The sequence below is a fragment of the Lineus longissimus genome, chromosome 8 (assembly GCF_910592395.1).
Source record: "Lineus longissimus chromosome 8, tnLinLong1.2, whole genome shotgun sequence".
NCBI classification, from domain to species: Eukaryota; Metazoa; Nemertea; class Pilidiophora; order Heteronemertea; family Lineidae; genus Lineus; species Lineus longissimus.
Window position 1 is genome coordinate 2226497 of NC_088315.1, and position 21491 is coordinate 2247987.

At 41.3% G+C, this 21491-nt stretch overlaps 1 protein-coding gene across 4 annotated transcripts in view; it reads right to left on the reverse strand.

Moving 5' to 3' along the window:
- LOC135493034 (E3 ubiquitin-protein ligase LNX-like) overlaps nt 1-21491 on the reverse strand; it is an 81650-nt gene that overhangs the window by 57132 nt on the left and 3027 nt on the right. For 2 of the 4 annotated variants that reach the window (XM_064779812.1, XM_064779810.1), the window contains exon 2: nt 12549-12953. In XM_064779812.1, the coding sequence (XP_064635882.1) occupies nt 12549-12934 (386 nt within the window). In that variant the 5' untranslated portion in view covers nt 12935-12953. Of the gene's footprint in view, nt 1-4596; nt 4878-12548; nt 12954-18890; nt 18956-21491 lie in introns of those variants that run through there. The other 2 variants (XM_064779811.1, XM_064779817.1) reach the window with 2 other exon arrangements.

Consider the following 21491-nt stretch of genomic DNA (forward strand, 5'->3'; position numbering starts at 1 on the left):
GACCACCAACAGAGATGCTGGTTTGACCTTGGGGAAGTCGGGATGACACACTGGTGATAGCCCGGCTTTCCAACAAACCGTTTCATTATCCCAACTCAAAAAACACCTTCTTCACATGAAGTGAACCCTCCATAACCTTCCCATACCCCTGGAATAAAAAAGCATTCGAATTCCACATGAGGCTTAACATAATCAAGTTCTTGCTGGAGGCAAGTTGTCTCCTTTAATTGAATTCAAGAAGATGCCACAGAGATATAATAAGATCATATGATATCTCCGCACAGAATTCAAATCATACTCCAATTAGACAAAGATGACAACACGGTAAACCCACTCTTCTGTTGAAGCATAACCATATTTCTTAAAACCACACTGACAATCACTTACAGATTTCTGTAATCATATAAAGCACCTTAGGGCCGCAAAATATTGATTTTAAGCTGAATTAAACTTTAAATTTCTGCCGTGGTAAAAAAGCAATGTCACTTTCCACGAGAATCATCTTTCCTTTATCCCCCTCGGCATTGGCATCTCCTCGTTATTGCTAGAGATATGTGACAAACAGTGACAGCTGTTGTTCGTCACGTTCTAATCTTCGCATGGCTTTCAAAATATAAAACCTGCCGACAATTTGACATTTTGGAGATGTTTGAATTCATGACATTTCTGTAATCCTCAGTGACAGGGCTGTTATATTTTTTGGTTTCATACCATGATATGAGACGCCACATCGATTTTAGGTCCAAAATTACAGTCCCTGCTAACAGAGATGCTGACTAAGTGCGGATCGACTGTGCTCAAAGGCCCCTTGTCTATTCTTGGTAGTTTGGCACATGTCGATTTCATTTGCACTTTAAGCAGCTTCCAGAAGGCAACTTCAAGGAATAACCCACCTCATTCATTTTCCCTGCACGAAACTACTTACTGCTATTAGCCAAAACATCACGACCACCACAATATTTCTCATAAGTCAGCGAGGAATTAATCACCTGTAAGTCCACCCGCAACCAAGTGCCAGTTCCGGCCAATAGAATGACACGGTGCATGAAATGAGGTAATGGTTTGTCAACACAGCGAATCAACTCAGCTCTTGCCGCAGCCAAGCTTTTCGTGACCGTGCAAGTGACATTCGCAGCAGAGTATTTTTTTGTTATAAGGAAAAAGACGATTGTTAGTTCTTCCTCTTGAGGCTAGACCGTCCTCTTTTGAATGATTGTTTTCCTTGAGGGGGTAGAGACACAGCAGGTGCCTTGAACTTTGTCAGAATATTTTTTGCGAACAATCTCGTCGTTGGTCATACCGCTTTAACAAGGCAACAGTTGACTAGTATAAACGTTCCAATTCATTCTAGGATGGAACTGTAAAAGACATTTTGACAGGCATCAACAGAATTCTGAAGACTGTTACCAGGTAACCTATGAAAGGTTACTTTGATACTAACATGCATTTTGATGTGACCCACCATCATAAGATCTATGATGGAATTCCCATGATGGCCCATCACAGATTCTACCATCAAAGATTCTCGGACGGAAACTTTTGCCTGTGTACCATGGTTCCCTTCGCAACGAGACAGTCAGAGTCAAAATCACTTCCATATAAACAATAAAGCACCCATTCCACCTAGGTAGCGCTACTTATGAAGTAACCCACAATTGCATGGCATCGCAAACCATATAAAGGTTAGTTCCCAAGAGTAATACCATGACATATGGCTGCCGTACAATTGGTTGCTAATGTTTTATTCATGAAGGTATCCATTTTTCCGATCTTTATGATGTATTCATGAAGGCATCTTGACTAGGGATGCATACAACTTGCCCATTTTATATATCACTTATGAAGAAGTCGAACAGAATGATGATGCCTATGGGCAGCCTCTAATGTTGTTTTAAAGTTCTTGGGGAAGTCACTAACCGATTCGTAACATCACCATCTTCCCCAGAACATAGATTGCCATGATCAATTCATTGGGTGATATGAATAAAGACTAGCAAATGCTTTTACTTCAATTTTGTACAGAAAGGCCTAGTGTAAATGTACATGGAGTTTTAGATAAAAGCATTTGCTAGTCTTTATTCATATCACCCATTGTGTCATTTCACAGTGAGTACATATTGACCGTCTGCCGTCTCAGATGACGCCACAAGACCTGGAGCGATGACACGGCTCGGTGACAGCACTCACCGCAGAGGGGACAGAAATGACATTTTATTAGCAAATTAGGAGATTCTGATAATTCAGGTTGTACTGTGGACTCGATATGCCGCAGTTCTGAGAGTGCCACATCATGAGCCATCAGGGCTGTCACCCGAATCAAGTACAAGGGACTGATAAGGGTAAGGGGAGAACTCGCAACTCAGTTGGCTCTACTGTATCCCCCCCCCCCCACTCACAAACAGCATGTTTGGCAAGCATTCTTCTGCCAAATCAATGATTCACCATCCGTTTAAGAAAACGATCGAATGATCAAAACTTAGAAAGTAGCCAGTTAGCTATCTGTAGAGATGAAGAGTTCCTCCAACACTTGATACCTTGAAGGCCTGTAGAGGAGCGCTCATGCAGCAGAAGTGGTATCACTTCACTCTTGTAAAAGCAGCTCTGTTGCCTCTGACAAGTCTTTTAAATATTTACATCGTGAAGTAGCTTGTCATAGCAATTTAGATTTCATCCAGAAGTATGAGGGAGCTAACGACTAAGTTCATCAGAGCCATGGCAAGTTGGCACCAGTGGTCTCTTGGGCTCAGTCAAGTAGCAAAGCTCATCAGCTTCATGCAATCTCCGCCTAAGTAAGGTAACATGAGGGTTAAGCCTGAAGGGCTATTGTCTAGGCCAATTGTTGGGAAGAGATTATCCAATAGGTTGGTCAATATGATATTAGCAGAATACAGTGATGGTTTTCGTTACCATACAACATAAATTTTTCAAAATGAGACACAACAACCCTTTTGTTGAGATCGGTACAAACATGGCCACAAATCCTTTCCTCAAGCAAGGATAACTTAACAAAGCAACATAGTGCACCCGAGGCACTAGACACAAATTAGGTGCTTTTTCGCCATCAGATGTTAGGCCTAATGGAAGATTAGACCATGTACCCAGGAAGGGCATGCAGGGTTTAGTAAGCATCTTGTTTCTGAGAAAGGTTGACGGAACCAAGAAAAGCCTCAATGGATGCGGATTTGTCAGGGTTTGACAAGTCTCAAAGGGTGAACTGTAGGCAGGAGATAAGAGGGTCATCTAGGGGGTCAAACAGAGATTTGTTAGCGCTGTGACCTGACCCAGGTCAGTCAGAATGGCTGCAAAAGCTGCTGCTATTCCCAAGTTACTACATTTGATAATTGACTCCCTCCATGTGGTCAAATAGTAAATCAGTCTGTGACTAAAGATACCCGACATCTTCATATGACGAACAAAACTCAGGAAATTGCCTGTCTCCAAGTGTAACGGTCTGGGCTCCCTGAGTGGGATCTTGGATGCGCAAAGGAAATTGGTAATTGATATCTCAAAAAAATATCTGCCGCAGATCGGTCTCGATGCAATTAGGGATGCACTTTCCGATATATATTGTCGTTTCTATAAGTAGCATGGGACTTTGTCACATACTGAAACAACCAAAATGATCCAATTGCAACCGTTATAAGACTTCTTACGTCATACTTTTGTGACAGTAACGCAATGGTACAACCAATCCAGGACTGCTGATATCAGCAGGAGTCATTCTCAACTAAATGAATACTACATGTATTGATTTCTATCTGGCCAACTTGACAACGATTCCAAAGCGCTAATTTCATTACGAAAAGCAAACAATCGCATTAAAGAGAAGCTGGAGGCAGAGTGGTCCCAAGTTGAAATCAATTATTCTGTCAGCCGCATCACGGGGCATCTAGATGGAGGCAGATACATGTTATTAGTACATCAGGGAGTCACATCAAGACCAGTGAGGATCAAACTACAATACTGTAAACCGAATAATGTTCATAACTTTCAACTCTAATTCATTTTAAAACCAATAAATTTAGGCAGTAAATGCAGAATTTAGCCTTCCACCAAAGTTGCCAACTTTAGGTTGAAATATCTGGCAGCTATTTCCAAGTTTTCAGTAAATGCAATACACCTACTGGTGGAGAGACCTATGTTGGATACCCTACGTTGGATAAACCGGCAAAATGCCCACGGGGAAATTTGTGCCCACCTCAATGAAGCCATGAGGATGTCAATGAAACCCTCCAGCTGATCGACTCTCACAGAAATAACTTGCAGTTACCAGGTATCAAGGCAAACAAGACCTCAGAAAATCATTGAAAATTCAACCAAATCTGCATGGGTCTCAATACTGAGATCAACAATTCCCATCCTGCATACGTAAAATATTGAAATCCTAAGCTTCCAACTGACTTACAGTGTTAGTCACAGGAGGCAATGGTAATCAAAGTTTGACATTATAATCCTAGAAGAATACACTGGAATATAATCCTAAACAACAAACGGGTGGCAATTTGTCTCCAAACTTGAAGAAATTGCATCCAATGCATCAATTGTGGCTTCAAATCCACAGAATCAAACACCTCTAAGGAACTTCTTCAGACATACATGTACTGTACTCCATTACACACTCCTCTGCATCTGCTAATGCTAATGTGCTACATCCTAGTCGAACTTCCAAACTTTTTCAAATCATGCCTTGCATTGAGTAACTAATTCCAACCATGTACATAAAACTCTGATATCCTGTAAAATCCAATATTTCCCACGGAAGAAATAACGTATGAAACTATCTTTCCAACAGAATATGAGACTCCCAACTCCTCCAACAAGCGAAGTCACACAACACCACACTCCAACCGATGCTAGCGTACGCAACCTCTCTGCTAGCCGATGACTCGATCGACTGTGGCATGCTACTTCCCAGCCAGGGTGACGGCGGCTACAGCTGGCTTATCAAGAAACAACCAATGAACAATGCCTATGGAGGATTATCGTAGCATGGATACTTTAGTCACTCACCAACTGCCCAAGTATTGTCTTACAGTCTTTATTTGTCATCATTATACAGTATGTCTCATAATGAAATATCAAACATTACTTTCTCTAATCATGACTATTCGATGGTTGTCCATACAGTGGTTTCGACGATGGATTTTCAGAAGGCCCATTGCAGGACTGATAGAAGCAAGGGGGAGTCAATATGCTCACCAATTTGAGCAGAAGTGTCTCTATACAGTATGGGTTCCAGTGGCAAGTTATTGAAGTTGAGGGGAAGTGCTGTAGCCTAGAAATGTGATACGGGGAAGGAGATGCGACTCATTCCCCAAAGTCTTTCAAGTGTCTTTTCCATGTAGAATCCTACTGCCTTTACGAGACTACCCCAGATTCTACAAGACGGCAGACTGACCGAGAATAGCACTGAACAATAGACCTTTACGGTCAAAGAGTGGCAGTAAACGAGAGATCTTTACGGTCAAAGACGCAACCGTCTGGCGTCTTCGACCATGAATACTTCTCGTTCCGAGCCTCATTCCCATTTTGTGGAAAGGCACATATAGCTTGAGTGCATTTCACTCATCAGTATGATATCCAAGTTATCAAGAAAGTTGGACAATTAAGATGGAAATCCCAAGTACACTTGGCAAACAGAAGTTCTATATTGTTATGAAGTAATTTACAGTATTGACTCGGGCATTGCTGCTGAGTAATAAGCATATTTGTTCAGTGATGGAAAACTGCGTGTATTATTAGAATGCCACTCAAACTACATCTTAGAGTTTAGACAGAACGTTTTTGGGAAATGTATCTCACATCTCCGTTCCTCATTCTTTTTGCCTCACACCGGAGAATGCTTTTCGAAGTCAACATGCACTCAATGTTGCCAAAGAGTCAATTGTACCAATTTTCAGCCAACTGCACGATATATTCATCAGTACTTTGGAAAATAGGGTAAACAAATGATCAATCTACCCTGATGACAGTGGGTAAATATGAACATTAGCACACTCTGGCAAGTGAGCATTCTAGCTACTATGCAATCCGATTGTGGTGAGAAATGTTTGCCCTTGCAATGAGAATATCATGGCCACAAAAACATTGTTTCTAAGTCTTACTTGATGGCAACCACTCAATCAGCAGATCCACCTTGCTGTTCTCGGCGAAACACAACAAAATATTTTAATTTTTTCCCTTTTTTCCACAAAGTATTAGCACAAGGCCAATCATCATAAGGATTTTATGTTGGCACCTTGAGTTCCATGAGCACCACAATAACATTTTTCTTAATCATTCTGCCATTCTCAGTACTTATCAGGAACAGCCAAACAATCGGTAGATGAGCCTTTTTCTGTAAGTCGTGAGAATCCATTGCATTTTTTCACATGATCAATCTGCAGACGAGGCTGACATCCTAAGTACCACAAGAACATCTTCTTACAGCACCAGTCCGACATTCTCAGCCTTGCTGGGCGCCAATCAATCAATGATCAGGTCTGCGATTACTGTCAGGACTGTACGGCGAGATGAGCACAGCATTGATTGACAAGACTGGATGGTACTGTGAAGAGTCGTTGATTGAATGAGTTAGGAATGATGAGCCAGCAGGTACTATTTTCATGATATGTTGACCAATGCTTTTCAACAATCTTACCATGGGCTTTGCATAGCCTTTCACTCTGCTTCGCCTCATATTTTCAAGTACTATAATGGTTTCTGCTGTTGATTTTAAGGACGGGCAGCAGGGGTTTACAGTTATAAACAAAGGAGGAGCACTTTGCTTCAGATGTTGAATACATTCAACCTGCAATGTAACTTGATCAGATTGAGACACCCTGTACATCGACATGTCACACACTAGCTAATGTCTCACAAACTAAGTCAATATGGATGCCAACTTGGATACATCACACAGCCCCAATCTTAGTGTCTATTTGCTTTAGATGTACAAGTCGCTTGCGAAACTTGTCAGCCCTAATGACTAAGCATTTGCTGGTGGGTATCACGATTAGCCAGGCTGATGATTAACTTGGCAGATGTGATAAGTGAGGAATGGCTAATTGGAAGGTTTTAGGGATGATCGTAGGAGGGAGGGAGTTTTTATGGTTTTGGCCTTTCAATTATGCATCCTTTCTACACCTGTCTACCAGGGGAGCAAGGTGCAATGAACAATATGAATAATCTACTGTGGTCTAGAGGCTCAGGTCTCAAGGCTAGCAATCCAGAGGTATATGGTTCAAACCACACTCCTGACATAAGACCCCAGGCCAGGACTCTTTGTCTGACTTGCCTCAATCACATATCAAATCATGGTCATACACTGCTGACATATACTGCACCAATGCAGATTCTCAAACCTAAGTGCCATCTGTTAGCACAAATGAACACGGACAAAGCCCGTCCTGCGGATCTATCAACCCACTTCCTGTTCTCCCAGCATCCTTTTCAATCGAGCCCGCCATTGATGATTGACCAAAAGGTCGTGTACGCTGCACGCCACACGCTATTCATGTCGGCTTGGCGGCCATAACACTCACGTCTGATTTTACGGCTTCCTGAGCCAACTGAATGAATGGAAAAACATAGTTGACGTTCAAGTGTTTTCTTAACAGTAGATTGACGTTTAACCCTTTTTGATTTTGTCATAAGTCATGTCTGAAAAGGCAAAAATTGCATTGGTGCAAATAAATTTCGGTCAAATTGAAATAAGCTGTAGTCAGTTTATAAAGAGGATCTGGAGTTAAAATGAGACCTTTCATCCTTGGGTCAGTACGGTCTATACATATGTACATGTACCAGACTAAATACATGAAACCCACTGCTTCCTATCATGGCTATGTTTAACTAGTCTTATTTGATTCTCGCCAATGCGTTGGCAACCAGTCATTCCGTATTGATCTAACTCTGGTCACACGGCCCCAATCCTCCTCCATTAAGACGAGCAATCCAGCAATTTTTCCCACGTTTTCGTCAAAAATCTGATTGTGTTTCCAATGGTGATAATGTGTTAGCCATTGCTTCCTATTCATGATTGTGATAGTAGAACCAGCGAAACAATTTCCTCTTAGCGTGTTTATTTTGTTAGGACAATACAATATCCATGCTAAATGTGGTGGTGATGAACCTAAAACAATCAGGTCGGCGACCAAATCAATGACTTTATCGATGATCAGTGTGATAGAGGAATAATTGTTGGGAAGATAAACGGGGGCGTGGTGGTTAGAACAAGAGAATAAAGTTGTGGTAGCTGTGAGAATAAAGAGGCTGGGTGAGAATCTTGGAGGCAAAGATTTGAAATTGAATCCCCACCAGTCCTCAAGCAAGACACTTGATATGATATTGTATTGGTTCTGGTAATAAGTCTGAAGACCTGCCAGATCCATCAAAGGAGTGAAAACCAATCAAATCCTGTCCCTCACATCGCTACAGACGGATCAACTCGGACCAGGAGAGATGCGCCATCACCCGGATTAGCCGCAGGGGAAATATCCCAGAAATTCAATATGAAGTGCGAAATTCTACATATTAGAAATATCAAATCTGGCCCAAGGGTCTAAAAATCAATACCTTGACATTATTTATGTCATGGTTCGTTTCACCCTGTAAGTTTCACCTCATTACACCCTCTTTTACGCAGTGGGTTGTACATTACAGTACAGCTCATTTTCGTATTCTCAGACTGGAACTACCAACATCATCAACCTCCCATTTATTAGCACTCATATGGAAAAGGGGGTGTCGCCGGGATCGGTGAAATAAAAACAGCCCGGAGTATCCCATGTTTGATAAATTCGGTTTGAAGTTGAATTCCAGCTCATTTGGGGCTATCGACTTGGATAGATTGATTCAAGGGTATTAATATCAAAGGCAATTTCCACGGCATCTTAACTCTTGATTGGGGATTTTTGAGACTTCAGAAAGTGAAAAAGTTCCCTTCATCGACTCAGTGATGCGGCACACTGTACCGTTAGAAAATAAAATCAGTCTGCAGAAAGCTAGCTTGGGGAGTATTACAATAAAATAAGGCATTGGATTTCACATGGTCCCGGTGGCGATCTTATTTCTAGCATCCTAAACCGGGCTAATTTTTCGTAAATACATCGGCCAGCAGCGTCGAGAGAATTGCCAATCTCTGATTTATTCAAATTGGATATGATTTATTGATTTGTGACTGATCTTCCATCAATCACCGCTGAGATGTTGTTGATACTGTCACATCTGGCTTCCGGAGTCTGTCTGTCTTATCACATCGGAACATGGAAAGTTTTAGTGGGCGACAGACTATTTGAACCTCCATTAAAAGAACCAGACGTTTCACCAAATAACTGAAATAAACACCTTAGAGGAGGGAAGCCTGCCGTTTTATAATTGCCTGGGTCAGTACCCTTCCCCTCCTCCCCAATTTCTATTGCCAAATAAACATCGAGCAGTAACAACTTTTTGTTCTACTGTCATCTCGTATGTCTGCTACATCGATCTTCAATCAAAATCCTAATTCAGAAGATGCCACCTAGTGGAAGAGAATCGAACTGAAATTTTCAACCATAGCAACAGGATTTCCAGAAAAGCTAACTGCAGTGCCATCAATCATTTTTCAATCTGAGAAGCTGGCTGGAAAAACAGGTTCCAAAATCAGCCACCAGATGGAAGCACTAAAGTTCAGAGGATTTCCAGAAAAGCTACTGCAGTGCCATCTACCAGTAGTGCCATCTATCATTTCTCAATCTGAGAAGCTGGCTGGAAAAACAGGTCTATAATCAGCCACCAGATGGAAGCACTGAAGTTCAGCAGAATTCTTACAGGATGATGAAGCGAAATACCCTGTAACAGACAATCAATATCGATTATTCTCTTCACTCAAAGTACCCAACATTACAAAATGAGCTCTGTTGTAGAAAATACTTGAATTATTCATCGAGCTACAATTGATACGAAAATAGACTAGTGTACACAACTCTTTAAATGTAAATGCCACACTATCGAACCATAGCTTTTAACTGATACAATTTGATATCATTTGTATTCAACACAAAGAGATTTTACTCAGATTTTATATTGATTTTGTTCACTGAAATCCCTGAGTAGGTGTGGTACCCCAGGGATGCAACCTTTTCGTTTTATTTGTTGGGTGGAAATGGAGCTAAAATCATTGTTTTAAAACATGTTCAGTAGTTTATGATGGGAATCTTATTTTTCGAAACCCTGGGAGTACGACTGTTTCATCGACAGTAGAGTTGGGCGGATCTAGGAAGAGTGCTGTTGCAGCGGCAGTGACAAAAGCGGCAAACTGCTCAAGTGGAAAGGGGCCTTTCAATAATTGGTACTCACCAGAGTTGTAGTTCCTCATCCATTTCTAACGCGTTATTAATCCAAATTTCAATAAGATTTCGAACCAGGAAACGTTACCTCCAGTCAATCCTAACATAACAATCCTAATATAAGGATTCTCATCTCGAGATGCTGCATGATATTGGCTTGTTCATACCCGAGAAAGTGACAGAATCAGAGAATATGGTATTGAGCTAGCTCCCTCTTTACATATATTTTCCCTTTGATAAAGGTTTTTCTTCTTACCACTTGACGTCAGTACTTTACTAATATTAGCCCTTTCTTTCCCCATATCATTTGTCTTTGTGCCCAAACGACAATACACATCTTTCTTGAAGATGGATGAGTAAATAAAGTATGAGAAGATCAAAGGGGTGGCGTACCATTTGAGAGGACAAAGGGAGCTTGGTTTAATCCATCAGTACCAGAGAGAAGCTTTACTCGAGGAGCCAACCTCGTCCACAGAGGCAGAGCAGTTTGTGCACAGAGACGCAATGACTTCAGAAGGCTCTCAGCACTCACCGGTTTTTAATGCTTAAGGCTTGTGGTCTGAAGCAAAAGCAAATGATTAATTCTCATTGACTCTTAACTCTTTCGTAACGTGACTGCCAAAGCAGCTAGCTATTGGATCCGCTATCCTTCAATCTGCTTGGAGAATGTAGTTTTCATGACAGAAAGGTCAATCATAATTACCTAAGACTGAGCATTGAGAATACGGATGACAATTACGGCCAAGCCGCCAGTCAATCTCACCAGATCTTTAAATCAATACAAGCAGACCATCACTTGAGAAATCATTTGTGCATCTGACTGCATGTCAGGCTGTGCTGGTTGTGCAATGATTGGTTTGATGTAGTGAGGCAGGCAGGATGTGGACAATAATGTTCTCATCATATCCATTTAAACCTTTACATGTAGCTGCAAAAGTCATGTATGCTCACAAAAAACATGTTTTTCACCACATGTCTTGTTGTCAAATATGATCCTCATTAGGCGAGGCTATTGGCAACCCTAAGGACCAGCTGTGACAGGACCCAGCCCCTCACTGAGAGGGATCATCGGGTCCTATTGTCTCATACTAGATCTGAGACAGATGGCCTGGTGTCCAGTCTTTGTGACAGGTCAAGGCATGAAGACCATACAGGCACAACTAGAAGATGATAAATATAGAATGTGCCAGGCTGCTGGAGAGTTTAGCTGTCCCTGTCTGCATTCAGGGACGCAATCAGTGGAGACTTTGTCGAGTTCAGCTGAGACATTGGGGTGAACGCTCAGCAGAATGTGGGGCTAACTTAGTTATAGTGCGAGCATGTTTTCTTTGGCTGAATACCATAATGGTTGCTGGTTCAACCCCATGTTTGCAGAGTGCAGAAATAATCCAAAACTCGAAGCTGAGGCTCTGAATGTGGGCAAGATAATGGCAACTCTTAATACATGTAGTTTGTATTCAATTGATAGCAGGGTAGCCTAAAGTTATCGAAGCACATTACAGGTCATCAAGACCCCCTAGCATACTGATAAGGAACTAATCTGGTCTTTACCACTCTTCATCACTCTCCGCAAACACATCCCATGTTGTGATCAGCAATATGCATCCCGACAACTCCGCCATAAATGCGAAAATTTACGACCATATGCAAATGAGGAAAAAGATTGATTTGTGCGATAATTGGTCAAAATTGTCAGTTTTGAATCTGGAATAATTAGATTCCATAACGGCATGGCGGAAATTAGCCGAACTGTGGAGAATAAAAAAGCAATGTGGTGAAAAATAAGACTGGCTGAAAAGAGGTAGATTAGAAAATCGCCATGTGAGTATGATACAATGGATCGACAGGCAAACCATCTTTACATACACTTACAGTGCTCTCAGAATGAGAAACAAGATTTTCATGGAAAGAAGCTCAGGGACAAGCAATCCTGGCAACTCATCTCAACTCTAAGCGGTAGTGAGACTGATCTGATAAACCTATGGAAAGCCTTCTCAAATACAAAATGAAAGATTAGATTTTTCCCTCTGTTGATCCCAAGGGGAACATTCATTTCACGCCTCTGACAAATCTTAATTGAACGACTCGGATGGGTAACTCGAGTATAATTCGCGTTGGGGAGCTGACATCTGGACCATACAACCAGGTCATTTTCACCCTGCGCCGGTAAGGTTTTGGTTTTTTGTGAAAAAGGAAGGACTTGTTATAACTTGGAATGTAAAAGTAACAAGAATCATAACATACCTTCTAACCATGATGCTAGCCAGCATACAATCCTGTAACGTCAATGGCTGCCGGTCTATTGGGCACATCTTCTGTATATGGAGGTAGTTCTTCAAACACCTTGAACAGAACGTGTGGCCACATTTCGTGTCCAATGGATCTACTAACGGCTGTAAACAAATATGGCATAATAAATCCTCATCGACTTGCTGGGAGTAGTCGTAAAGATGTGTTCCCTCAATCTCATGGAATTGCCCACAGTTGTGGCATAAGATTGCCTCGCTGGGCTTACGAGGGAGGGTTCCATCACGCTTCTTAGTGCTGTGTGTAGGAGTACTGGCAGAAGATGCCGTCTCGTGTGGGAGCGTTTTTACGCCAAAATCACGATCCACCTGTTTATAATCCATTGGACATTATCTTTAAAACCTGAAAAGACAAAGAGGGAATCTCAATTAGTCATTTTCTTTTTGATTTCCCTGTATTTTGATATCAGATACGAGCCAATTTGATCTATGTCCACATAGACTATTTGAACCCTCATTCCTGAACAAGGAGATCATTGTGCTGTAAACAGAAGTGGGGGGACATACTGAGCTTACTGCATGATGAATAAATAATCACAAAAACAATGGAAGAAATGCAAGTACATGTTCGTACTCCGACCATGTTGCTAGGGACATAATAACATCATTTGCCTTAGTGACAGTGGTCTTGGCTACAGAAGTCCTCTGAGATCTGCACAAATTATCCTAAATAAATAATTTCTCATGCTATTCCGCAGGAAGTCAATACCGGGCTCCATCGGGAAGGCAGAGTTTTATTCTGGATTATGTAGCATGAGCTAACCGATTGGGCAATGTAAGGCACACGTTTATAGATGGGTTAATGGTATGATAGGCAATCACTAAATAGATCTGGTTTATAAATGGATGCTCTGGTTTTCATGTTCACCAGAAGAAGCTCTCTGCGAAATTGATTACATTTCTGGTGATGGAAAAGATAGGAAGGTATCTCAACCATCAATTCTCTAAATTCGAAAGCTAGCGTTCTCTTTTCACTGTCACAATCACATCTCCAGAAGCACTAGACATCAAAATAGGATTCTGAAGGACATGTTTTTTCCATATCACCACAACCACAATGGAAAGGTTTTGCAGAGCAGTGAGGAACACAGAAATTCATCCTCATGCAAAACTGTTCCAAATCCCCGTCAAATGCAAATCGGAAACCCATAAAAATACAGAAACGAGAACATTTGTAATCTACTCTTCCATGGTTGTTTGTGCAAGGCATGCACACCGAGGTGATATCTAGTCGATTGAACGGCACTGATGAGCAGGCATGGCCGGCAGCTGAAGATATTGACAATCAGACGCTGACTTGATTACGCCATTGTAGCACAGCGCTGTTTCATTGGTTGTTTGCGTGAGAAGTGTTCTGCCGCAATTTTCGTTTTGTTGTGGGGGGTTAATGTCGTAAGGGCGGATGGTACATCCTAATATGACTAGTTAAATCGTTAACCTTTGAATTAAATGTAGATCCATTAAACAATATCGACAGTAGCCTCTTTAGGACAAGTGGTGGGATGAAATCCCTCCAGCAAAACTTTCTAAAGGCTGATATGATAGTATAACACACCTACAGGCATACTGAATATATGCAATTTTGAGTTGAAGACCAACAGGGGTTAGGAAATGCCAAAAAATGATGATGAAAACACTTGATCGGTGAAGAGCATTAGCTGAGGGAAAGGACACTTCTCAACCAAACATGGTTACAAAAAGGGTTCGAAAATCCCAAGTACCCAAACGACAGACCACAGATGCTTCTCAAAGTGAATGTGTCACATTTCATTACCAGAATATTTCGCATCAGGTGCAAGTATTTTCTCTCTGCGCCCTGGAATTGCCTGGGGATGAATATCTAATGAAGCACGGTACCATCAAGGAGAGCCGTACTGTCATGGATGGCCAGGAGAACATAGTCGTGTTTATATGATAACAGCACACTCTCCATCTTGCTCGACAACAGGTGGCACAGTCACAGATCATGTTGAGTCTGGCCGGGCAACTTCCTCCAAACGATTTGGCCAAAAAAAGTGCTCCTCCACACAGTTTTTCTGAAATGTTATAAATCTGTCTCATCGAACCCATGTTGGTAACCAACTTCATATTCACTCTACATCTTTACTCTAGTGGACTGATGCCCAACCTCCCTTCAATCCACACTTTTCAATCAAACGAATTGTCATTCATGGCCAAACCGCAGGCTGTAGACAACACAAGAAAATCATCAGGTCACTGCCCAGAGATGTACAATATGATCCTCGAATCAATACCAAAGCTTGCTTCAAAGCTTGTCGAGAACATAAACTGTGACGATAACTTACAGGCGAGCAAAGACAGAGGGTTGAGACACATAAGTGATAATGTCTGAGGCAAGGAGCGTTGGGAGTGATCAATGGAATATCAGCCAACTTCCGCGGCATTGATTAAAGTTTGAACGTGAAGTGATTACAGCTCATCAGCTCACAAGAATTATCTATTTCTCATGGTAGAGGGCTTGGGGTTTGATTATTTCAATGCCCCACCAAAAGATTCCCTTCTAACACAGCCTGATTTTCCACATATTCTGCGGCACTTAAAAACATCACTGCGCAGAGAAGGCACACTCGGGAAAACCACCAATGAAAACATTTCTCTCCCTGCAATCTGAGAAAGTGGCGATCGATAAACACTCTTAGGCGGACAAATGTTCCGTGACATTGATTAAAGTTTGAACCTAAGTGATGCAACTAATGACTACCAGATCAAAGGGGGCATTAACCCTCGCAAGTCTCCAGCATTTCAGAAACCGGAACAAATGTTGCATATCATAAGGATATTGGTTGCTTGAGCAGAACCAAGTGGTGTCTCTCTCAATACTAAGTAACTTGTCAAAATGACATCAGACTCGAAGTCCACTCAAGCTACATGAGGCTGGCATCACCATTCTCACCAAATCAGAAGCTACGTCTCATATTTACTGATATCATCTCGAGGATCATCAGAGTTGAGACAACAGATGTGATGCAGAACCAAAGTAACTTGTCTCTTGATGGCCAGTAACCCTCAGTCTATGATGGAGTGGCCCGAAACCACCCCAGGTTTCCCAACTCTAAACCAAGCAATAAAACTACACCCACTTGGTAGGACACACACGCCATCCAGCACGGTTCTCACGGCAGCATATCTCTCCATCTCGTACAGAGGGTCGATGCCTCAGCCATCTCTTTGATACTTTGTTGACCTCTCGTTTTATCTTATCTAAATATTAGGCACCTTCTCGCATAGCACAGATTCCTGCTCGGAGAATGCATCCAAACCACATCAACTTGGAAGCAAGAAGGAAACCTTAAGTCTAACGATTTAAAATACCCTAGAACAATGAATTTCCGACATTGCAGGTTCTTGCAAGATCGAAATCCATGTGGAAAATCGAAAAATACAGAAGTCGCACATTTCCATAATACACGCCTTCAAAGCTTTCAGAATCCACCACACCAAGCATTATCAGGACAACGATTTTGTTGCAGCAGCTCTGATCTAAATTACACCTCCCTGAATCATAAACTATACCTACCAAGCGTAAAATCAAATGTGAAAATATGCGTGGACATGCAACATTGATTTTCAAGACAAAAGAAGGTGTCACAGAAAAAAGACTTAACTAGCCCAGGCAAAAGTGATATGAATATGACCATGGATATGTTTTGTATGATATTAGTCACGTTCTATTGCTGCCTTGGTATTGATTTTCTCTGATCGCCTCTGGGTCCTTGAGACATGATTCAAGAATGTTTGGGTTGGCGTTATTGCTGTTTTACAACAACAGTTGTCGATGTACTTCAAACAGTGTTCTGATGTCTTTAGTCAGACTGTCCTGATCCACCAACAAGGAGCAGAGCTTCATCTGTTGCTCTATCCCTGCTGAGCAAAACTGAGCAACTCTGAATTGAGGTTTGGCACAGTGATGTCCCAAAGACCTCAGTGACACAAATGTACGCCAAATAGTGAAGGGGAAGAAATAGACAAGACTCGACAATCCTTGACATCAGGCCCCTCAATGTGGCATGCTTTCCAAATAACGGCCAAAAATGACACAAGAGTCATCACAAAATCATGCACGCTTTCTTCGACCCTGAATGAGTCTCGTAGGAAATGAAGGAAGTAATTCGTGCTCATCTGAATTCCCCGATGCTCTATGCAATCGTCCTCACTCATCCATCATTATGCCTACTTCCATGAAAAGGCTGACACAAGCAGATGGCAAAAAATGATTGAATGATAAAAACTAAATATGAGTGGACTCCAATCCTTCAAACATGTATGTTGTGCAGTGACATTTAGTCAATGTTCACGGAGACTATTCTTAGCCATTTTTGGGATATAATTTCGTCAAAATCTTACCATGACTTCATCACAAGACAAGATTGCGCTCACCAGAAATGGGGTCCAGACGATGGTAACACCCCAGACCACTGACAATTTGGGAGATCGCGTATTACAAGATGACATTAACAGTTTTGATGAAAGCAACCTTTGAGCAGGCCTCGGCTACTTGAATTGGATTAAAGATATGCTTCGGAGCAAAGTCCTCTGATCAATAAATTATGTCTTCTGCCTTCAGGCAAACACACGCAAATTCTCCTGACAGATATTGACGTATTTGCTTCAACCAGAGACTAACCCCATGTGCACATCACTATCTTCCTTGTACATGAAGTATACCGTCTAATGGGCAGCACAGGGTGAAATTTATCAGATCCTTCACATAGACGAGTGTTAGAAAGCTTTAGGTGTTGATGGTAACACTGCCAACAGAAGTTTCCACTGCCCAGTACTCTACATGTACAGACTTTTGCCAATGGAGCGAATTAGGCAGAATTTCAGATAAATCAGGAAAGTTTTCACCTAAGACTATCAGGTTATTCTAAACGACCAGGTGGCCGGGGGGGGGGGGGGGCATAATCAGCTTACTGATAAAACACAGAAAATTCTCACTGCAAGAGAAAATGGACACCAATGCCTGTGATTAAATGCCTTTATCGCAGTTACCAGTATCAACTGCTCCACAGAGAGCTGCACAAGTAGTCAACCGAAATCAAGAATTGGTGCTACTAGAGGCTTCCGATTGGTGAATGTTATGGCACTGATTGACCAATCACAGTACTTGTCTTGCCATTTTGGTAATTTTCGGACGGAAATCTAGAAATTGAGACAAATCAAAAAGTTGAAATACCTTAGCACAGTCCTCGAAGGGTGAACTATTTTAACATTCCACTTTTGATTTTCAACCTTAGAGCATACTCTAATCACATCAAAACACTCCTTCAAAACACTGAATCAAAAGCAGTCATCCTTTATCTACAGCTACCCACTGCAAGAATTCCGATAAAAGTTGTCTGAAGATATCATAGACCATTATTAACTCTTTCAGTGCCAAGGACGTACATGTACGTCCTAAATATTAAGGTATTTTAGTTCCTCCAGACGACACCAGATGTCCCCAGCTACTCAAATGTGGTTCATATGGTTTCTCTGGCCTGGGGCGTCCAAATTGAATAATTTTTTCGACTGAGAGGGTGGGGTGGGGTTTGCCACCCCTCATTTTAGGTGAAAAATGGTGAAAATCGGCCAAAAATACCACTCCCTCAAAAAAAATTTGAACATAATCCTAGTATGCCCCTACTTATTACTGCTGTTTTATTGAAACAGGAGGTAAAGACAAAGGTTTTGAAGAATTTTGATGAGTGTATCTCAATTATTTTTGTGAGATTTTGGGTAGTGACAATGCCCAAAAATGCCCAAATCCTGGGCACTGAAAGAGTTAATGAGATTCTAAAGGAAGGAAGAATGTTATAAATTCAACCGGTGTATGTTTAGATAGGCATGCCAATGAGCATCTTCCACTGCTACCTTGCAAGAAAACAGTAAATCTAACCCAGTAAATTTATTCCAGACAATAAATGAGATTCTGAGAAGCAGACGACAAAAAAATTTCACTGTCAGACAAGATAGGAAATGATCTTGTTCAATCTGTTTCAAAATCACAAAATCATTGAGGAGCAAATAAAAACATTTAATCTGAAAGATGCTTCCAAAAACATTCAACATAAATGAGATGTTTGACAAATTTTTGCGAGACAAGTGACAATTGCTTAAGATCTTAAAGCTAAGGATTTGCTGAGAAAACAATTTTATAGAAGATCGTCTTGAATATGCTATTGCTATTCAAAATGGAATTCCCTTGCAAAACCGAAATCGACTCGTTAGGATAGATGAAATTGACATCATAACATTTGAATAGTGAGAAGACTATTACCTGCATTTATAGAAATCCCAATTGAGACAGATCACAGTGGCACGTGCATCCTCTAGACAGCCAAGAAATTCACAACTGGCAGGGTCATGGTCATCACAACCACTGTTGTCATGGCAACATGCCTCTGACAAGTCTGAGTCAACAGCAAAATAATTACCAGCGAGTGTCGGAAGGCGGTGCATGATATTGCTACCTTACAAGGTGGCCACAATAAACTCAATATATCGCAGTGTGCATAGAATTTTTACGGAATTGCTGCAGAATGGGGAAGTTGAGGGCGGATTAGGCGCAGATAATGAAAGCGTCTGCTATCCCAAAGTGAAACAAAAGGCACACTGTGTAGTTGTCATGGGTAGATTTGTAGGGTCCTTCAGTATGATGGATAAATTATTGATGAAAGGGGGTGTTTATGATGATTGTCTTTGTGTAGGAGAGATATTAGGATCATCAATCTTTCGTTGGGGAAAAGGTTTCAGACAGCCTGGCGAGGGATATTGGATTTGGACCACCAAAGAATCCCATTATTACCCACTCTAATCAGTCTCATATAAACTGGATCCAACAAGAAATCGAACCAGAACAGGTGGCAGTCATGCGATATTGACATTTGTGCCACTTTTTGCCAACCTTTGATGGGTATTACAATGAACCATTAGATTAAAGCATACCATGAACGATCGAAATGCTCACCCATTGGCATTTGAACAAGCTGATTATGGTCAGGGAAACAATCAGCGCAAGAACGAGGAACCTTGCCTCGTTCCGTGGTATAGTTCACAAGTTGTGAAGTATAAACATGGACTACAGGACATCATTGTCACAACATAAGATTGGAGTTCCATCAGGAACAACACCATTCCAACCAGTTGAATAGATCTGGGATGGTGTGCCAACTCCTTTCTGGGAGAGACCCTGATAAACGGCAAGATGAGACTGGCATGTAGGCTTGGAGACTGCATCATACGACACTGTTGTCCAGGGCAACCACTAGATACATACAGTGATATCGCCAAAGCAACAATACACCTGACAAAACAGGAAGCCTGAGGGGGATAACCAACAAATTCAGCTAAGTCAGCCCTCATTAGCATCAAACAAACCAAAAATGAAAATGGTTGTCGATTTTGAAAATTACTGAAAAAATGGGGTAAGAACCTGCCTTATGAGGTCACACTGAGCAAAAGCAAGTGATTCAGTATTAGACTGAAAACAATCAATCAATACATCAATCAAGTAACCTGTGGATCAATATAGAAATCAATCAGAGCGAGAAACTGAACCCTTACCAAATACGTATATACCCGTATAACTATCACATCTCTTGGATCTTGGAATATCCGCAACACTATCAAGCACAAATCCTCAATCCATACCAACTGAACTGTGCCACTAGCGCAAGAACTGCACACATCACGGTCAAGGCTGCCAAAAACAATGTCTTTATGGTAATTTGTCTTCGATAAAAGATGATGACTCAGCACATAAGGCGCTGGGGATGGCTCAGAATGCTGGTGTACAGCGTGCATGCATGAGGGAACAGTATTAACCACTCAACAACGAGACACTTGCAGAGAAAATGGCGGAAGAACGATGAGATGAGTTTTTTTTATAATTTGTGGTTGATTTATGTTGATTCACTCGAATCCGATGCACCCGAGTGTTAGTTGAGATAGCGGGCCATACTAAAATGGTTAACATTCAAATCAGCCTTAGGAATTACAAATAGGGAGCAAATGACCAAATCAGGTTGTGAGAGACAATGAATTGACGAAGATGGAACAACCAGTTCCTTACATCAAATCACTTCATGAATTATTTGACAGTTCACGCAAAACGAAACATATAATACATCCAAGTAAAATGAGACCCAGAAGACCTGACACCACAAGAAATTCAATCACCAGTTCCACGCACGCAGGGACGGTGATGTCACATCATAAAAACAGAATAACTGCTCTTAGGAGAATAAGTGCACGCCAGCGAAAGCCATTACTTGAAGCAAGGATAAGACGAGATGGAAGGCCAGCTATAGTTTTATTGACCTTGCACATATATATTTTATGTTCCCCGATATCTATATTTTGCTACACTATACCAGGAGAGCTCGCATAACAGAGAAATCGATAGCAGCAAAGACTATTCGAAGTCTGTCCTGTTTTAATAAGGAAGAAGAAATCCTCAAACATCGGCACAGCGCCAGCAAATCCATTCGCATAATTCCCCCGACCGTCTGCTATGCAATATTGATATACCAGAGCAAAGTTCTGATTGCAACATAGAAATTAATGCCAAATTCAGATATTCTCAACCCAAAATATATGTGAAATCCATTATTGATGTGTGTGGCATTTCGTGTAGATTTTTTCAGTAATGTTGCCACTTGCCTGAAGTAAATGGGATATGAATACCATCAAGTATAGATTAGTCCATACTTGATACAATGTAGTGTCATATTTTTAAATATATTTCAACACCTTTTATGTCGCCAATGATTTGCACAAATTTTGGGAAAACTAAACAGTAAATTTTCATTTTGCCATGTGGCATATATTTTTCATCTCCAATTCTCAAACAATGATTCCAAACCTGGCAGCACATCAA